This window comes from Macrobrachium rosenbergii, chromosome 2 (genome assembly GCF_040412425.1).
Source record: "Macrobrachium rosenbergii isolate ZJJX-2024 chromosome 2, ASM4041242v1, whole genome shotgun sequence".
Taxonomy (NCBI): Eukaryota; Metazoa; Arthropoda; class Malacostraca; order Decapoda; family Palaemonidae; genus Macrobrachium; species Macrobrachium rosenbergii.
Window position 1 is genome coordinate 75,151,508 of NC_089742.1, and position 21,336 is coordinate 75,172,843.

At 38.7% G+C, this 21,336-nt stretch overlaps 2 protein-coding genes across 5 annotated transcripts in view; one reads left to right on the plus strand and one right to left on the minus strand.

Annotated features, from left to right (window-relative positions):
* The window catches only part of Srp54 (splicing regulatory protein 54), a 197,664-nt gene extending 195,415 nt beyond the window's left edge, over window positions 1–2,249 (minus strand). For 2 of the 3 annotated variants that reach the window (XM_067121227.1, XM_067121219.1), the window contains exon 1: window positions 1,560–2,249. In XM_067121227.1, the coding sequence (XP_066977328.1) occupies window positions 1,560–1,702 (143 nt within the window). In that variant the 5' untranslated portion in view covers window positions 1,703–2,249. The remainder of the gene's footprint in view (window positions 1–1,559) is intronic. The other variant, XM_067121237.1, reaches the window with a different exon arrangement.
* Window positions 2,250–4,278: 2,029 nt separating this feature from the next.
* The window catches only part of LOC136848745 (uncharacterized), a 110,301-nt gene continuing 93,243 nt past the window's right edge, over window positions 4,279–21,336 (plus strand). Inside the window, exon 1 of one of the 2 annotated variants that reach the window (XM_067121321.1) lies at window positions 4,279–4,454. The gene's annotated coding sequence lies outside the window, so the exon portion shown is untranslated. Of the gene's footprint in view, window positions 4,455–16,487; window positions 16,594–21,336 lie in introns of those variants that run through there. The other variant, XM_067121312.1, reaches the window with a different exon arrangement.

Genomic DNA, 21,336 nt, shown 5'->3' on the forward strand with positions numbered 1-21,336 from the left:
CCATTACTTTGGCGATCAACTGTAATTAACATATAATTAACATCAGAACTTATACCTTTTTGCATGCTGGCCATCCTGGAATGCTATTGCGCATGCACAGTGTTATGGGGAAGGTTTTGGTAAAAAGTGTAGTTTCCTCCAATGGATGGGTCCACCCCTGGTTAAGTAACACTGTTATGTTAGGTTAAGTTAAATGGGTTAGGTTAGTATAGTTCCTTATATAATACGTTTCCTTAACCAATCCCTTCTTGAATATAGCCTAGGGCTCCCTAATGACTTACACATACGCAGAACCATACCATAACAACATGGCAGTCTGTGCAGAGTTACCCTGAAGTTTTACCATTTTTCAGTATTTCTAAGTAACAGCTCCACACACACTATATGGAACGGTTCCGCAAACACACAAGTCATCAGGGAGCCATAGCCTATGTTTAAGAAGGGACTGGCTAAGGAAACCTATTATACCCTAACCTAACCTAACCTAGCAGGCCGTGTTACTTAGTGACTCTACTTTTTACCAAAAGCTCCCCTGTAACACTGCGCATGCTCAATAGCATTCCAGGAAGGCCATAGTACAACTTCTGAGTTATTTACAAATTAATTACAGTCAAATGACAAAAAAGTAAAGGTAAACTCTCAATAAGCAACCAAAATACTAAAGAAAACGTCAATTTCCAAGGAAATACCTGATGCAGAGCACTTACTTAGATCTACCATTATTTTCATTGTTTTCCATGATTCAATGGTAGAAATATATAGTAGCTCCGCAGCGGCGACAGCACTATAACTTGACTTTTTCTACAGTTTTTTGGTTGCTAATTATGAATTTACCTTTTATTTTTGGCACTCGAGTCTAATTAACTTGTAATTAACCCCAGAAGTCCATCCAACAAGGGCTTTCCATATGCAATCTTCACAAGACAGAGCACGGGTGCGTCTGTTTCGAACAGTTCATATCCTGTCCGGCAAGTGCAATAACTTATTAATGTATGGGTACCCAACCGCCCCCTGGGCCAGTACTAAACACGACGAAGGGACATTCCATTTGGCCGACAATAAAAAGATGCACCGCCAGTATTAGAACCCCTAAAATGTAGAAAAAACCAGTTGAAAAGGTAAAAAAAGGCGCAGAGCTAATATATAAAATTACCCAGCAGAGTGCTAGCCGAGAACTCTACCAATTAGTCCAACGAGGAACTTCGTTGCTCACTCAATTTTGTTCACTGCCCCTACCTCCAAAACCCCATTTCCCGCTGGCCCAAGGCACATTAAGCTATTTAGACACAAAATGGGGTGTGTAGAGGGTTCGCCTAACCATGCTCTGTCGGAAACCAACGAATACCGGTAGGCCTAAACCGTAACAAATTCGTCAATTAGTCTCTTCGCCTCTTTTAGAATTGACAACTCTATTGAAACTATTTACCAATAAGGTCTTAAAAGGCATGGGGCAAATGTAAGCATACATGAGGCTACTACCGCCGCAAGTCAAGGCGTGGGTAGCCTATAGGCCTAACTAGTTGCAGTGGCATCGGCTGCCCCCGAGACATTCGACTTACATGGTAGGATACAATCTGATGTCTTCTATTTTCCCCAAGAAGCCGAACAGCGTCGACATCTGATCCTTTGTGGCTTGGGGCGCAATGTTTGATATTTGCACAACTCTCGTTTTCGACTTCATACTGGTCTTCTCCGAATACATCTAGGATTCGCACTTTTTTGGTTAGCTACGCCACGCTCTGCCTTCTAAACTGTAAACAAAACGGTACCACCAGCTTTCGGCAGCGGTGCCGAACTGGTGCAGTTTATTGACACGATAGTTGTCTTTTAATTTTATAAAAGACAATAAATACGTGGATTCACATCAATAGAACAATGAAATCAATCTTTTTCTATGGTGTTATAAACTCAGAATTTGAAGAACATTTTCTGATTACTAAATAACGCCAAACGAGTAGCTAACGCGAATGTAAATAGAGATCATTCAGCTAACCGAATGCAACTGTTTTGATAGTTCTGTAGTTTCATTGCCTTCGTTAAATGAAATAGTTAGGAGAGAAGAAATTTATAACATAAAATAAAAAATCGAATAAAGCAAATACGGAACGAGGAGAAAGAAAAATATGAAGGATTACTGCCGGAGTATGAGAAAATATGCGTGCTTGACGCTAGGTTTCCCAGAGAACCAAGAGATTAAACAAGGATAAAACCGAATCACACTAATGTTGAAGGCTGGAAGCCCGAACTATATGAGGAAAAGTGAAGAAATGCTTAAGAAGTCTGAAGAAAGCACCTGGGCAAGGTGGCAAGATGCCAGAATTGTATAAAGGTTTAAGAAAGAAAGATAAAGTATAAATATTCTAAAATGTATTTAAAAATAGAAATGTTTACGAAAAAAAGTAGCCAAGTGAATGGAAAAAATAAAAAACGAAAATACGAAACCCACGGTAAAGTTAAGTATACCCTAGATTTACCAGACCACTGAGCTGATTAACAGCTCTCCTAGGGCTGGCCCGAAGGATTAGACTTATTTTACGTGGCTAAGAACCAATTGGTTACTTAGCAACGGGACCTACAGCTTATTGTGGAATCCGAACCACAGTAGGCTATAGCGAGAAATTAATTTCTATCACCAGAAATAAATTCCTCTCACTCTTCATCAGCCGGCCGCGGGAATTGAACTCCCACGGTAAAAGATATGTCACTAGCTCTAACAAATATTTCATACAAGGTATTCATGTCATTAATAGCAGAGAGAACAGAACAACATCTTAGGGCAAATGAGGAAGTGAATTGTGGAATAAAAAAATCTTGGCCAAAGGTCAAGTACTGGGACCCAAGAGGCCATTCAGTGCTGAAAAGTAGACTGAGAGTAAAAAGGTTAAAGGTGAAACAGGGCAAAACCTTACAGTTGCGCTGTTAACCAACTGTTAGGAGAGTGTGGAAAGAAGAAGGGACGCTGCAAAAACTTTAAGTAATGCCCACAGTGCACTGCGTGAGGTGCACTGACAACACCATGCACCTATAGCTACGCATAGCGCCTACGTGAAACACAAATGATATAGAAAAGCAAGTATGGGTCTCAACGTGACTGACGCACTATGACTTGGCATGGAGAGTATACCTGGAGTTGCGATCTCTATACCAGACCAGTGCTACGTAGTTCAGTGGTCTTCCACCAGGCAGGCGCTGCAAAGCCTTGCAGCCATCTTTAAAGGTCTGGTAACCCGCAAATTGAATAGGGGCTTGGTGCAATTGTGAATTTTTTAATCATTAATGCTTAATAATTAGCGAATGTTTAGGGTTTAGTGAATGTTTAGTGTGTAAGCAATCAGCGAATGTTTAGTGAGTGTTTAGGTTTTAGTGAGTGCTTAGGGTTTAGTGAATGTTTAATGGATGTTAGTGTATAGTGAATGTTTAGTGTGTAAGTATTAAGTAAATGTTTAGTGGGTGTTTAGGGTTTAATGAATGTTTTGTGAATGTTAGTGTTTAGTGAATGTTTAGTAAGTATTCAGTGAATGCTTAGTGAGTGTTTAGTGAATGTCTAGTGAAAACTAGCATTCAGTGAATGTTTAGTGCATAAGTGTTTAGTGAGTGTTTAATGAGTGATTAGTGAATGTTTATTGACTGTGTTTAATGAATGTTTAGGGATTTAATGAGCATTTAGGGTTTAGTGAGTATTTAGCGTTTAATGAGTGTTTAGGGTTTAGAGAATGTTAGTGTATAGTGAGTGCTTAGTGAATGTTTAGTGAGTGTTTAGTGAATAGTGAGTACTTGGCGAATGTTTACTGTATAGTGAGCACTTAGTGAACGTTTAACGTTTAATGAATGTTTAGGATTAAGTGTTTAGTGAATGTTTGCTGAATGTTTGGGATACAGTGAATATTTAATGTTTTATGAGTGTTTAGTGTATAGTGAGTGCCTAGTGAGTGTTTAGTGTTACTGAATGTGAGTATAAGTAAGTGTGAGTGTTTAGTGAGTGTGAGTGTATAGTAAGTGTTTGTGTTAGATCCCTTGCTTGAGGGTACAAACAGGCATTTTTCCTCTTTTTTGTTCACTTTCCCATTTTTTGAAGGTGCATAGGACAGGCTGATATGAAAGCAAATGTTCCGTAGTGGATTAACAGGAAAACATCTTTTTCTTTACCAAAAGTATGGCCAGAGGCAGAATAGAGCCAGCGATGCAGATTAAGAGAAAGAACACCTGGCACTGGCGTATAGGGGAATGACACTAATCCCTGACTGAGGTCTGATGAGGCCCTGACTGATGGAACGAGGCAGACACAAAGCTGGACACGAGCGAGACACATCTCCCCCTTTCATTCCCACCTCCTTCAGAGAGCCATGCCCCTACCACATGGTCCTATCATGTAGGGGGCCTTAGTATTCTTACCAGTGAAGCCCTTAGCCCTCCTAAACAGCCATTATCCTCACTGAAGCCACCTCTTCTATAAGGTAAAGTGATCTGTTGCAAAGGTTCTTCCATTCCGTCACACTGTTTTAATTCTCGTACTAAACTTCCTATTTTCGTTTCTAAGTGCCAGTATTTCCATATCAACCTTGCCTTGTTAGGGCAGTGTTATGTAAATACCTTTGTTTGAATTATTACATAAAATAGTGTTGTAAAGACGTCAGATGTCTCTTCATTTTGCATCAATCACGTTCAGCATCACACTTATTAACATGGCAAGAATCTCATGTAAATATTCATGTGTAGAGTTTCCTGGCCTTTCCGCCGATATATATTTTATCATTGTACGTATATTATGACTCTTAAAATTGCCATTTGTTTGACTGTCAACAAACACAAATTGCTCAGAGTGCGGGTCATGGCAATCGGAGGTCGGGCACTACGTTTCCGTCCGCACTCTGCTATGTATACCTGAGCCCAGGTGAATAAGGCCTTACGGGCTGCCCTAGAAGCAAGAGCCCGTGCTGGCACAAGGCCAGCTAAATCTAAAACAACTAAATAAGGCCAGCTTAATCAAAAACAACAACAAGTGAATCAAGTGTTCCCAGTTATAATTAACCTCTCAGGCCTTGCCTGCCTGATTAGTTCATTTCATCTTCTGATAGCTCACTTACTGTAAATACATGTAATCTTAAACTTACCCTAACGTGTTTACTTACAACTACCTTGAGAGCAGAACCCTCAGCTCAGTTAAAATTCCCCCTTTTTCCTTGTTTTTTTTTTTTTTTTTACAATTTCCAGAATCAACAGCAGTCAGATTTTATATAAATATCTAGCTAAGTAACGAAATAATTTATTTAGAGTCTATAACTGGGTCATGCTAAGCATTTCCCCAGGTTAAATTGTAAATAAATAAATATATATATATATATATATATATATATATATATATATATATATATATATATATATATATATATATATATATATATATATATATATATAATCTCTATCAAAGGGGCATCCAGGAAAAGACATACCTATGTCATATCACACTTTATTATTGCCGACGGCATTTAACAATGTCACATTGCAATATCAAGGCTAAACTGAGCTAAAAAGAAGTGTCTTTTTAGCTCAGTTTAGCCATAATGATGTAATGCGACATTGCTAAATAATAAACTGTGATATGATATACATATGTCTGTTCCTAAATGGCCCCCCTTGATTGCAACTAAGAAGCCTACAGCTATATGACCTTTTACACATACACACATATATATACAGTATATGTGTGTATATGGATGAGTGAGCGTGAATACAAGCGTTTATATAAGGTAAAATGCCATTGCTTTATTAATTCCATTTTGTATGCATAGATATGAGGCTCTTAACCATTTTATTCAATGGTTTATAAAGCAGATTTAATGAGAGACACCAATAGTTAAGTAATTTTTAGGTTTGGTCAGTATTTTTAGAGTCTAGATTCCGAGTCCATTTCTAAAAACATGTACAAGAGACAAATTCTTTTCCTATGGAATCTTATTTCGCCTGAACTGAAGACTTCAACACTTTTCTCAAAACATATTTTGAAAATTTGTTTTTTCTCCCTTTTTTTGAAGAAGTAGAAGGAAAGGTACCATGTTTCCAGTATTGAAAAACGTTTGTGCACAATTGTTGGTTATGAATCTTTTTGGATCAGTGTTATTGTTTATAAAGGGAGTTCAAAACTTGGACATGATATTGTTAAAAGTGTTTTCGGAGGACTAACTAGCCATCTACATGGAAAGGCCAATACGATTAAGTCTGCTCTCAGAAACTGGAAAAACCATTTTGAAACAGATGACACCATTCGGAAAGAAGAATTTCATATCCAAAAGAATGAGGATTTAGAGAAGGAGTTAATGAAAGCGGTCCTGTCTTGAAGAGCTTCGAAAAACACTTGTTGATGCTCAGGAAATGATAAGGAAAATTGAAAACAAAAATAAGGACCTTTCCTCGAATAACAAATGCCTAAAGAAGAAAAATGAAGAGTGGGAGGATTCCATGATTAAGAAAGAAAAGGATATCGAACAACTGAAGGGCTTCCTCGCTCGCCAAGAAACAGAACTTGAAAAGAACAAAGGAAAAATACTCGAACTGGAAGATGAAAAAAATGTGAATGAGGTCTACATCGCCTATCTTGAGGAAAAGGTGAAGGCCCATGAAGCGGAGAGAAAGAAGATGAGGAAAGGGTTGGAAGGACGCCCGCGAGCCTAATACCAAGAAGTTCATGTTCCTCAAACAACAAATGGCGCTCTTGACAAGTCTTAGAAAAGAGGCCCAGAGGGATAATTTAGGTGCCCAGTCGAAGGTTCAAAAGCCGGACGATCGAAATCAATTGTCTCATCGAAGGAAAAACTCAGCGACGGAAGAGGGAAAATTGGGTTCGTTCGAGAAGAGGCCCAAGAGATGAAGAACTGCTCTGCCGAACTGGAAAGTGGAAGGAAAAAGCGGAGGAAGTCCAGACGAAGAAGAAACAAAGCAGGAGGAACAACCCCCCTCAAGTTAAGCAGAACTGTGGAGGATTCTGACTGGCCTCCTGTTGACTGCCATCTTGCGGGTCCTTTCGACGGGATCTGCTAGAGGATGGCCGTTGCCCACGGGAGTCCTCCCACACCCATTCTCTAGCCCGACCCTTTGAATGGGATCTGAAGACTGCAACGCCCCGGGGCACGACGCAACAGCATCAACAAACGGCCAGTCAAAATTCAGCCCACTAGTCCACCCAGCAACTGTAACCCTTCCCTTCAAGGCTGCCCTCAAGAGACTAGCGACCCTTGGGGGCTTTTAGGGCCCATCCTTGAAGTTCTTTGGCCCTCTCCTGGCCCACTTCCCCAGCCTGGCAGGATACCTGCCTTCCTCCAAGGAAGCAGCCTCTGGGTCGGACCCCTCCCTTCAAAGCCGCCCTCAAGAGACTGGCGAGCCTTGGGGGCTTTTGGGCCTCAACCTTGAAGTTCTTAGGCCCTCTCCAGGCCTGCTTCCCCAGCCTGGCAGGATACCTGCCTTCCTCCAAGGAAGCAGCCTCTGGGTCGGACCCCTCCCTTCAAAGCCGCCCTCAAGAGACTGGCGAGCCTTGGGGGCTTTTGGGCCTCATCCTTGAAGTTCTTGGGCCCTCTCCAGGCCTGCTTCCCCAGCCTGGCAGGATACCTGCCTTCCTCCAAGGAAGCAGCCTCTGGGTCGGACCCTTCCCTTCAAGGCTGCCCTCAAGAGACTGGCGAGCCTTGGGGGCTTTTGGGTCTCATCCTTGAAGTTCTTGGGCCCTCTCCAGGCCTGCTTCCTCAGCTGGCAGGATACCTGCCTTCCTCCGAGGAAGCAGCCTCTGGGTCGGACCCTTCCCTTCAAAGCTGCCCTCAAAAGACTGGCGAGCACTGGGGGCTTTTGGGCCTCATCCTTGAAGTTCTTAGGCCCTCTCCAGGCCCGCTTCCCCAGCCTGGCAGGATACCTGCCTTCCTCCGAGGAAGCAGCCTCTGGGTCGGACCCTTCCCTTCAAAGCTGCCCTCAAGAGACTGGCGAGCCTTGGGGGTTTTTGGGCCTCATACTTGAAGTTCTTGGGCCCTCTCCAGGCCTGCTTCCCCAGCCTGGCAGGATACCTGCCTTCCTCCGAGGATGCAGCCTCTGGGTCGGACCCTTCCCTTCAAAGCTGCCCTCAAAAGACTGGTGAGCCTTGGGGGCTTTTGGGGCCCATCCTTGAGGGGCTTGGGCCCCCTCCAGGCCCGCTTCCCCAGCCTGGCAGGATACCTGCCGCTTTCTCATACCCAGCTTTTCAAATATGACACTTGCGCTCTCTGAAGGCTTCCAGACGATTTGAAGCATCTCAGAGATTGTTCCTGAAGACTTCGGAGTTCGCCGCATGTGTGAATGGCATTTCTCTCGTTCTTCCAGGAGCTGGAGACTGAAGGATTCCAAAATGTCTTCAAGGAAAATCCCGAAGGTTTTAGATAATTTTAACATCATGTTTACCATCACTTAGAGTCGTTGTTCTGACACATAAGTAGTTTATTTACTTGAACGAGTCATCTTCTATAATCTTATGGGATTCCTTCTTACTGATATAAACAGATATTGTGCAAGAAATCCAAAGCCTACATAGACTGGAGATTGTCCTGAAGCCATGGTAAGCCCCAGAAGCCTCTGGATTTCCCAGAAACCTTTGGAATTCCCAGATTCCCTACTGTCACCCTGGGGATGACAAGAATGATCCAGACAAGATCAACCTGGAACATAGAGGGTATATATCTTGAGTTTCGATCTCTATACCAGTACTATGTAGTTCGGTGGCCTTCCACCAGGGCAACGCTGCAAAGTTTTGCAGCCATCTTTAAAGGTCTGGTAACCCACAAATTGAACAGGGGCTTAGCACAATTGTGAATTTTTTTATCATTAATGTTTAATGAGTAAGTGTTTAGCGAATGTTTAGGGTTTAGTAAGTGTTTAGTGAATGTTTATGAGTAAGTGTTTAGTGAATGTTTATGAGTAAGTGTTTAGTGAATGTTTATTGTGTAAGTATTCAGTGAATGTTTAGTGAGTATTTAGGGTTTAATGAATGTTTTGTGAATGTTAGTGAATGTTTAGTGTGTAAGTACTCAGTGAAATTTTAGTGAGTGTTTAGGTTTTAGTGAATGGTCTATGAATGTTTAGTTTGTAAGTATTCAGTGAATGTTTAGTGAGTGTTAGGGTTTAGTGGATGTTTAGTGTGTAAGTGTTTAGTGAGTGTTTAGGGTTTAGTGAAGGTTTAATGCATGTTAGTGTTTAGTGAATGTTTAGTGTGTAAATATTCGGTGAATGTTTAATGTGTAAGTATTCAGTGAATGTGTAGTGAGTGTTTAGGGTTCAGTAAATGTTTTGTGAACGTTAGTGCTTAGTGTGTAAGCATTCAGTGAATGTTTAGGGTTTCTTGAATGTTTATTGTGTGTTTAGTGAGTGCTTAGGGTTTAGAGAATGTTATTGTTTAGTGAATATTTAGTGTGTAAGTATTCAGTGAATGTTTAGTGTGTAAGTATTCAGCAAATGTTCAGTGAGTGTTTAGGGATTAGTGAATGTTTTGTGAATGTTAATGTTTAGTGATTGTCTTGTGAAAATTAGTGTTTAGTGAATGTTTAGTGTGTAAGTGTTTAGTGAGTGTTTAATGAGTGATTAGTGAATGTTCATTGACTGTTTAGTGTTTAATGAGTGTTTATGGATTTAATGAGCATTTAGGGTTTAGTGAGTAGGCTATTTAGTGTTTAATGAGTGTTTAGGGTTTGGTGAGTGTTTAGTGTATAGTGAGTACTTAGCAAATGTTTAGTGTATAGTGTGTGCTTAGTGAATGCTTAGTGAGTGTTTAGTGTTTAATGAATGTTTAGGATTAAGTGAGTGTTTAGTGAATGTTTACTGAATGTTTGGGGTACAGTGAGTATTTAGTGAGTGTTTAGTGTTTTATGAATGCTTAGTGAGCATTTAGTGTACAGTATAGTGAGTGCCTAGTGAGTATTGAGTATTCAGTGAGCATTTAGTGTTATTGAGTGTGAGTGTATGGTAAGTGTGAGTGTTTAGTGAGTGAGAGTGGATAGTAAGTGTGTGTGTCTAGTGAGTGTGAATTTATAGTAAGTGTGAGTGTTTAGTGAGTGTAAGTGCATTGTGTGTGTTAGTGTTTAGTGATTGTACATTACTGTTTAGCTAGTGTTTAGCAACTGTATGCAAAGAAAGTCCTGTAATTTACAGGAACCATTTATGCTAAACACTGCTTAGATCCAAGAGCAGATGCTTAGGCCTTGATCACAATGGTTGGAGTGCTTAGGCCAACCTGTTTTTGTAAGGTAATTTTCTCTGTGAAATTGGGTCAAGTAATAATAATAATAATAATAATAATAATAATAATAATAATAATAATAATAATAATAATAATAATAATAATATAATAATAATAATAATAATAATAATAAAGTATAGTACTATGAGCTGGACCGAGACCTTTCAATATGGCTCCCCGAGGTCACATGCTCGGCAGGGAGATCGCCACTCCAGTGACTGATGCTCTATGGTCTCAACAGGAGGAAGAGAGAAAGGTAACCTCTCCATACTACAGTACTGTGTAGAAAAAAAGCTATAGAAGGAAGCAAAGGCTGTATGTTGGTGGTATCAAAAGATTTTAGGAAGTCTGACAACTCGGTCAAAGAGAGGAGCAAACAGATAAAATGAAAGACCATAGAATACCCAGCTGTAACTGAAGCAGCAGCTGAAATATATGATGACAATAAGCCAAGAATAGACTTAATGAGTTAAGACTTGGAAGAATGAACAGTGACAAGTGGAATTAGACAAGGATGTGTGGTTTTGTACCCAGAAAAAGTACACAAACCCAACTGTTAGTCCACCATGAAAACATATATAAAAATATGATAAACGAAAAAGATACAGATGTGGCTTACCTAGACTTTGCAAAAGCTTTTGACAAGGTAGACCATAATATATTAGCGTAGTGAAAAAGATTAGAAAATATAATATTATGGACAAAGTAGGAAGATAGATAAAAGAATTTTTGCAAAACAGAAAACAGATAGTGATTGTAAACGATGAGAAATCGGATGAAGCTAAGGTAATATCCGGTGTGCCACAAAGTACGGTGTTAGCTGCATTGCCGTTTGTTATTATGATTGCAGACATAGACAGTAATGTTAAGGACTCAGTAGTGAGAAGTTTCGCCGATGAATAAGTAGAGAAATTACTTGAGATGAAGATAGGAACTCGCTACAAAGAGACCTAAACAAAATATATGAATGGGCAGAGGTAAATAGGATGGTATTTAACTCTGATAAATTTGAATCAATAAATTATGGTGATAAAGAAGGAATGCTATATGCATATAGGGGACCTAATAACGAAACAATCACAAATACGGAAGCAGTTAAAGACCTTGGTGTAATGTTGAATAGGAATATGCTATGCAATGATCAAATAGCAATACTATTGGCAAAATGCAAAGCAAAGATGGGAATGTTGTTCCAGCACCTTCAAAACAAGAAAAGCCGAACACATGATTATGCTTTATAAAACGTATGTACGTAATCTACTTGAATATTGCAATATGATATTGTAAGGTGTCAAAGAAACGAGCAGGTAAAAGTTACTGCTACTTTATTACAGATCCAGGCAGTTTATATAGCGGCCAACTGACCCCGGCCTGCGAGAGACAATGGAATTGACTGTGACCTGAGGTCGAAACAATAAACAATAATATGCAGTGAACGAGTATAAATTACAATACAAAAACATACAGAACTACAATATGGATACAGTCTTGATGCCTGTGAATGAAGAAACATGTGATACACAATGTGTGACATTTGTATAAATACGCATAAAGTAAAAATGGTTAAAATGCGTGACCTGGCACGTTTTAGGCGTGACTAATTGAGTTTGAAGAAAATGGGAAGTCACCAAAGAAAACATGCTCAGCGGAGACTTAATTAATGGCGCCGCCGAAACACTACGCCGGCGCCAATGTGGTGACTTTACAATATGATACCCACACTACCAAAAGGATATTGCACAAATAGAGAGTGTACAAAGGTCCTTTACAGCTAGGATAGAAGAAGTTAAGGACCTTGACTACTGGGAAAGACTACAATTCTTAAAATTATATAGTCTCGAAAGGAGAAGAGAACGCTACATGATAATACAGGCATTAAAACAGATAGAAGGAATTACCAAAAACACCATGGAGCTAAAAATGTCAGAAAGAGCAAGCAGAGGTAGATTAACAGTGCCCAAAACTATACCAGGAAAACTAAGGAAAGCACACAGGACATTAATCCACTACGCACCAGCATTGATAATGCAGCATCTATTCTATGCGTTACCAGCTCATCTGAGGAACATATCAGGAGTGAGCGTAGATGTGTTTAAGAATAAGCTCGATAAATATCTCAGCTGCACCCCAGATCATCCAAGACTGGAAGATGCAAAATATACTGGGAGATGCATTAGCAATTCTCTGGTAGACGTCCGAGGTGCCTCACACCGAGGGACCTGGGGCAACCCGAACGAACTGTAAGGTCTGTAAGGTCATCCACAACTTGTTAAAGATGATAACATATAAAAGAAATGGAAGAAAAGGGAGATGGATTTAGAGATATTTTTTGCGGATGACAAGTTGATAATAAAAAAGATATAAAAAGACAGCAAAAGAAGAGGAAATAAAGAGAAGAGATGTACAGTATGTAGGCGATAGGGTCTGGACATGAATAAAGATAAGAGTAACCCAACAATATATATTATTAAGCATGATTCAGGGGATGGAGACAAATAACTGAAAGTGTAAGATACCTAGGGATGATCATAGATACAAATGAAATGTGTTCAAGACACAAAAGAGGAAAACAATGGAAAAAGTGTACAAGTTAGCAAACATGGCATATTCACTTACAGCAAAAAGCTGCAGTAAATTAGTAAGCGGGAAAACCTTATTGGAAAGGAATAGCCTCACCATCAATACTATATAGTACAGGAGTGATGAACTTCAGTGAAACAGATAGAAAGGCTGCGAAAAATAAGAAAACAGGGTGTGTTACGGGAAATGAAAAAGGAATGGAACAATAAATGGATAAAAGTATGTAGGAATTATATGGAAGAGATGGGAACAGACGAAAGTGCACTCAGGAGGATGAAAAGAGGCAATAAAGAAAAAATGGAGAGAAATGGATAGTAAAAACTAGAAGGAAGAGGTCAACAGTAGAGTAGTTTTGAAATTTACAGGTATTGGAAAGCAAGTAAGATAGAATTTATTGTAATAGGCCAGGAGCAATTATATCATGCTGATTGATGCCGATTTGGTTGTACTTAGAACATTATGCCGGCGTCACACATTGGCGATTCAAGACCACGACCATCGTAATTTGCTCATTACAATGCAGTTGGCGACCAATCAGCATCAGTCACGGGCCTTGGGCTTCAAAGAAAAAAGAAAAATCAGCTGATTACGACACCACGACGTCATACATAATGAACATTTATGACAGCAGTGCGCACGCTGAGATGAGATTACGAACGTGCGTAGTCATATGTGCCAGTCGCTGGTGATTCAAGCCATGCCCACATTTAACGGTTTTTACAGGACGGCAACGCCCATGAAGGTATGACTCTTCATGACGATTTATGTTATGTCCCATGCTGACAGACACACGGCAGCATCATGTGTCACAAAAATGCCTTTTTGTAATAACCTTAAAAATGTACAAAAAAAATTTACAGTAGTATTATTAAAGAACAGTTACAAGAAGAACTTTTTTCTTTTTATTATTGTGTGAACAATAACAAAAGGAAAAAAAGGGAGCCAGAATACCCTACTGCTCAGCCCTACCAAAGGAGGAGCCAAAATACACTACTGCGCATCCCCACTGGCCACACTGTGGGTTGCCAAGTACATGGTGTACGTCAAACTGGATGGTGTATGTTGACATTGCTAGTTACGTCTGGTGTAATCAAATGCTAACGCCGTCTCATCAGTCATTATGACATTGCTAGTTACGTCTGATGTAATCAAATGCCGACACCGTCTCATTAGTTGTGGTGACATTGCAACACAGTTGTGTCATGTGGCATGACATGGCGACTTTGACAGTCGTCCTGACTCGACTGTGAAGGTGCTGTGCAGCCTTGCTCATCTGCCATCACTTGGCAGACGTCGTCAAACTCGGCGACACGGTTACAAATCATGCCGATTTGGTCATACCTCGAGCGTTACTGCGTCGTAATGAGCAAATTACGACAGTCGCTGTCTTGAATCGCCAATGTGTGACGTGGGGCATAAACCTCAGAATGGAAATATTTCGAAATATATTTTACATTGATGGTTAATTTACCTATAAAAATAACATACTCTAATTATTAAACGGGGAAAAAAAGCAAAGCTGCAGTAGTGCTTCTCTCTACTATGAGCTGGACTGGGACTTTCAATATGGCCGCCCGAGGTCACACGCTCAGCAGGGAGATCGCCACTCCATGTTATTGCTAACCATTGCCCACGTCCGCCAAGAGGCGCCACTGTCCTTGCTCCAAAGTGGTGCCCTGTGCATTTACAGTGGCAATGCCATGAAGGAAGAGCAGTCTAGGTGCATGAAGTCCAGTGTTATTCGAGTGATACTGAGTGCACTTGCAGTATTTGTTGAAACAGATGAAGCAACAATGTTTAAATGTTGTAAAAACTTAAATTGGGTTTCCAAAGCCTCTTAATATAGAATAAGAAAAAGATTTTGATTGTGTCCAAGAAATAGTGTACTTGGATACAAAAGTTGGTTTTTCTAGTTAGGTAATTTCCTCTATGAGTGTTAGGAGCAAATTTTACAAATATATATATATATATATATATATATATATATATATATATATATATATATATATATATATATATATATATATATATATATATATATCGAAATTAAATATAGAAATAAACAATAGGAGTGCGATTTGTTTGATGGTGTAATCACAGATATTCTATACAACCTTGGGCGCCAAGTAAACAGTCAACAGGAACACCAGATTCAATTCTTTTCGCTCGTAGCCCGTAGGCGAGAGTTTTCATGGGTGGCACCTCAAACCAAGGATATGAAAATTTTGTTGTGCTATAGCCAAATTGAAGTTGGTTAAATCATGTACTTTTTGGTGGACTATCCACGATTAGATGGAACGGATTACTTGGGGTATTGTGTTAATTATTTCCCAGTACTTAGGCTACGGCTATCGGCGATAGCTATTGTGTGTCGCTTAACTAATTGAAAGCCACTTCTTGGTGGTGCGTGTAACCTGTAAACCCCATTGCGGTTTCCTTTTCTGTCTATTTCTCTGCGTGCAAGAATAAGATGATTAACGCTTCGAGGGCATAATTTTTTTCTCAGGATTAAACTGATTCCGTGTAAACTGATTGATAGTGAATTTTGCTTTGATTTTTCTGTATGTCTTGCTTATTTCTTTTGTTAATGTTGACTAGAAAACCATAAACTACAGCAATTTGATGAGTTCATTTATTAATTTGAGACTCTTACAGTATCGTTTTGCATTTTACATTAGACTTCATATAAAAGTGAAGTGACAAAATTTGAGTAGTTTTAATTACATTCTGGGACGAAAATTAGTAGTTATAGCTTATATATATATATATATATATATATATATATATATATATATATATATATATATATATATATATATATATATATATTATATATATATACATATATATATACTGTATATATATAATAGCAATTATAAGAGCCATATTTGGATCTCGGTCTGTTCACTTCAGGCGGTCCAGATGAGGATGGGTACCATCATTGGCACACACATATATTTATATATGTGTGTGCACATATATATGCGATATATGAGTGTGTATACAAACATATAAATATAAATAAATATATATACATATATAAATGTCTATATATACATATATATATATATATATATATATATATATATATATATATATATATATATATATATATATATATATATATATATATACAGTATATATACATATATAGTCACAGACATATACAAACACTGACATGTGAAATTCGAACTGGTGTGTGTTTCTGGATTTTAAGTTAGCTGTTGTTGCAGTAATGTATTCCCGTTGCAATACATCACACGCACGACTCCCAAATATATAACAGTAAACAGAGAATCGATAGCCTATCTACTACTATTAGTGCTGGAGAGAGAGAGAGAGAGAGAGAGAGAGAGAGAGAGAGAGAGAGAGAGAGAGAGAGAGAGAGAGAGAGAGAGACTTCGCATGTCCGAGGGTTTCCGAGCAACAAGAGTAAACAATGCACGTCTGCCACATTTCACCATAGCTGTACAATGCCAATCCTATTCTGATACTTTGCACGAGAAAAAGACTTTTGCAACTATCAAACTACGAGTGATTTTAGCCAGTCAATGAGTTTCCTCTGTGAGATTCGGCGACATTCCCAGGAAGGAAATGAGCGAAAGATAGATTTTCAACAAGAGCATTCACAACCCTGATTCAACTGAACGAGGTCAGTCTGATAGTTACTGCGTTGGAATACAGTGAATCAAGTGTGTCAGATGGGCTTCGTTCTCGAATAACGTTCCTCAAATACAACTGAAAAAGAGCATCTCCGAGTTATACTTTTCAACGTAAGTGTTGCAAACGTTCTCAAAGTAGCGGATGCATAAAGTTGACATGAAATTTTCCATAACTTCTTTCACTGAATAGGATGTGTTGTTTCATAATGAAACCATTAACAGAAAAAAACACATTGTCCAAAGTGAATTTTTAATCTAATATGTTTATGATAATTATTTTTCAAATATTCATTTCTATCGCTTCATATTTGTCAATGTTGCATATTTATTGTGTAAAACGGTCTCTTTATGGAAATTCGAAAAATGTTTGACATGAGTCAAGTTACCTAGCATGTAGTTAGTTTAATGTTTTGTTGAATAGCAAGACTGGTTATATCGTGTTTTATGGTTTTATGTCAATTATTCATGGTACTAAATACTCGTTTCTCTTATCTCTCTAACAATTAAAAGGAGACGCTCTCTGTCCGTGACTGACAGTCACACGTCGGTAAATACACTCTTGATACGGAGATCTTGTAAGGGTTCTTAATAATAATAATAATAATAATAATAATAATAATAATAATAATAATAACAACGACTTTCTTGCATCCTGAAGGGTTGCTGACCTCTTGGCAGTCTATTTATGATCGGTAGAGTAGCGCCAACTTTTTGACCATCAGTCGGAGTAAATTTGTTTGCCTCACTTCACTGCGGAACTCGCCATTTAACGTTCCTTTTTTTCATGAATACGTGATGCTTACTGATATACCTTAACCTCAAGTTGATTTGATTTATATAGATTTTAGGCATACATGCCAAGCACTGGGGCAACTAAGTCCATTCAGCGATGAAACGGAAATTGGCAGTAAAAGTTTGAAAGTGTAACAAGATGAAAACCGCGCAGTTGCACTATGAATCAATTGTTAGGAGAGGGTGGACAGCAAAATCGAAGAAAGAGAATATGAGCAGAGGTACAGTAAAAGGAATGAAAGCAGTTGCAGCTAGGGGCCGATGGAACGCTGCAAAGACCCTTAATTAAGTAATGCTTACATTGCACCGCATGAGGTGACTACCCTCCTACGGGGAACATCAAGTTGAGGGAGGTCGACCTTGGCCACCGAGTCAAGCCGGTCTGGAAGAGGAAAAGGACGCTCACGACTTCCTAAAAAATATATATATATATAAATTTTGTAAAACACGCTTTTATTATAATGAACTAAAAAGTGAAAAATAAATCTTTCGAGACATCAGGATTTTCTTACAATTAATCATATCTACAAAAATAAAAGCATGGGCGCCAAACTTTGGGAAGAGTATAGTTTTTTTTTTTTTATTTCTTGTAGCATTCCCTTCCATCTTTGGCGACCATGCTTTTATTTTTGTAGACATCATTAATTGTAAGAAAATTCTGGTGCGTCTCAAATAATTTATTTTTTCACTTTTTAGTCCATTTTAATAAAGGCGCGTTTTAAACAGTTTTTTTTATTTTATACTTTTTAGTTTTGATAGAAACTGTAACCGATTTATGATTGTAGCTGACGAAATTGATATTCTGTCGAGCGAAAGAAAGTTTGAAAGATCCGCAAAGTTATTAACTTATCCTACCGAGTCAAAAAAGGTATAAAAATCCGTAGAGTTATTAACCTTTCTACCAAGCCAAAGTTGTGAAAAATCCGAAGTTTCATAAAAATCCTGATATACTGGGAGAGGTCACTGTGGGGCCATTAAAGTTCATTCCTGACCTACTGATCATTTAAGGTTCTATTGTCACCGGAATTGAGTAACCATTTAAAATTTCAAGTCCATCAGACGAATGGAACAGGTTGAGAATTGAGTTACAATTTGACCCAAACAGACAGACAGACAGACAGAAAGACGCATTAGAGTTCACTCCTGACCTACCGATCATTTACAGTTCTATTGTCACCAGAATTGAGTAACCATTTACAATTTCAAGTCCGTCGGATGAAGGGAGCAGGTCGAGAATTGAGTTACAAGTTTTGACCCAAACAGAAAGATGCATTAGAGTTCACTCCTGACCTATTGATCATTTAAGGTTCTATTGTCACCGGAACTGAGCAATCATTTAAAATCTCAAGTCCATCGAATGAAGGGAACAGGTCGAGAATTGAGTTACAAGTTTTGTCCCAAACAGACAGACAGACAGAAAGATGCAGAAGTCAAGTTAAATAAAAACATGTAAAAACCTCCTGAGCAGAAGAGAACGGATAAAAAGTTTGGCAAAAAGGGAAGGAACAAAAAAAGAATTATTATTGTATTGCTGATGTTATTACCCATAACTAAAAAAAACTATTTTTTGATAGATTACTCATAGCTACTATGTTGCATCTTTTTATAACTTTTTTTTTTGTAACATAAAACCACTATGATTGGTTCTTAAGCAGAACACATTCAGAATCGAAAAATTTTCAGCACGTGCTGAATCTACAAATAATAGTGACGGAATTGTGGTGTACGATACTGTATTTACAGAAGGTGTCAGGCAAGCTGACGCACGAGTGACCGACTAGAGCAGTGGTTCCCAACCCTGGGGTCGCGACCCCAAATGGGGTCGCCAAGCGTTTTTCCTGGGGTCGCCAAGTCCTCGAACTTAAAACAGTCAATTTTTAATTCTAGGATATACAATCACATATTAGTTGAGGGATAGTTGCGAATTTTTGCTTGTGTATTATATAATTATTCAAATGTAGTAGTCCTGACTGCCAATGCTGTATCAAACTTGTCTATAGCTACTGGAGGCTACAGCCAGACAACGTATTATAATAAAAAAATCTAAGCCATTTGGTTGATCTCTTAGTAAAGATTAGTAAAGAAAAATATACAAACGCAATTGTGGATCTTTACTTTTCTATTTGTGTATATTTCCATTTATATATAAATATAGGACACTGAATTGTAATGCTGGCAACCCTGAACTGTGCCATACGCGTTTGGTACGCGAACAGCATTACCGTCCTTGTCCACCATTGATTGAGGAGTTTGACAAGTATATTCCGGATGGAGAGTTGCATGAGAAGTACAAATGGTTGTGCAGACCCTTCGATGTCCAAGCCGAGGACCTTTCAGAAGAAGAGTCTTCTATCCAAAATCTGCAAGAGGAGCTCATCGAGGTGCAACATGATGAAACTCTTCGTTTTAATTTCGAACGACAAACACTAGGTGTGTTCTGGACTGCTGTGAAGAAAGAGAAACCAGTCCTTGGAAAAGGCTTAGAAAATGTTGTTGCCTTTCGCTACAACCTATTTGTGTGAAGCGGGATTTGCAGCTCTGACTGCCATCAAAACAAGATATAGAAATCGACTGCAACCAGAACATGATTTGAGGGTAGCACTTTCCAAGACTGAACCACGAATAGAGAAACTTAGCAACATGATCCAGGCCCAAGGCTCCCATTGAAATTCATTTATCATTTCACAGAAAACAGGTACTCCTTTTAGTTTATTTTTTGAGGAATGTGACAGAATATTACTTTAGAAGTGGTTGTTTTGATTAATATCAGGCTTTAAAATTCACAATGCTGTAGTTCTAATAAAATTCAATTATGTTACTTTTGTCTTTCACAACCTTACAGTATCTCTCTTACACATACTCATAATAGTTGTCGTTCCTTACTTTTATAGCCGACAACTAGTAATATATAGTTTTAATAACACATAGATATGCAACTAAATTATTGGGGTCGCAGTCCTATCTTGAAAAACATAATTGGGGTCACCTGAAAAAAAGGTTGGGAACCACTGGACTAGAGTAAAAGAGTGAAGTATTTAGGAATCAAGGCATACCAATCTTAATGTTTGGGAGATAAAAGCCAGCCATCTCTGTGCATGTGATAAGCTTCTCTCAAATGAAAAAAAAGAAAGAAAATACATATCGAAAACTAAAGAGATGGGGATTTCTAGAACTGAGTCTTTAAAAGAACGAAAACTATTTTTTTTGCGGGGTCCTATGTGTACGCGCACGAAATGATATTTCTCATCCTTGTAGAACTATGAAAAATTGCCTTGTGCTTCAAAAAAGAAAAAAATTCAGTCACTGGGGTGAATAAGTAAACCAGCAGTGAGAGAGGTAGCAGAACAAGTGTCCATGTGTGGGGATATGTAAGTATATCCGTGTGTAGAGTTTCTGTTTTTGATGTATCTATACGAATCAGTTCGAAGGTAAAAGAACGACACTGACATAGAGCCCTTCACCATATGGGCCAATGAGGCTCTTGGTTATTTTCTACTACCATCAAGATCCAGGGTAGGCTGTGGTTACAGGGCACTTCATATCAAGGTGAACTGATTTAGAGCACCGTAAGTCACGCCTGAATACAAGGATGCACCGTAAGTCACGCCTTAATACAAGGATGCATCCAACTGTAACCTTACCGAAGTTCTTGATGTTGGTCTTGTACGTTTGTGCGGGTGTGTTGAAGAAAGTAAGCCGTGGCGGATGACACATGACTTACTATAAGGCGTACCCGTCCATTTCCATTAATCACGCCTACATACGTACGTGATTTGTGGTTTGGTGACGACTGTAAACAGATCGAAGTATTTTTCGGTTCTTTAGAAATGCAAGGTTAATGTTTTATGCTTCCATCAGTGTTATATGTTTAGTATAACAACCAACGAATGTACCATATAAAACTGAGCTTAAAACTATTAAAGGCTCGTCTTGTTTCAACTACCAACATTTAGCCTCTTACTAATTTGCATGACATGGCGTTTAGGAGGAGTGTGAAGACATCCTGAAACTTTAATAAGAGCTTTTGAAGCTTTAATGCATTAAAATATTACACAACTGTTA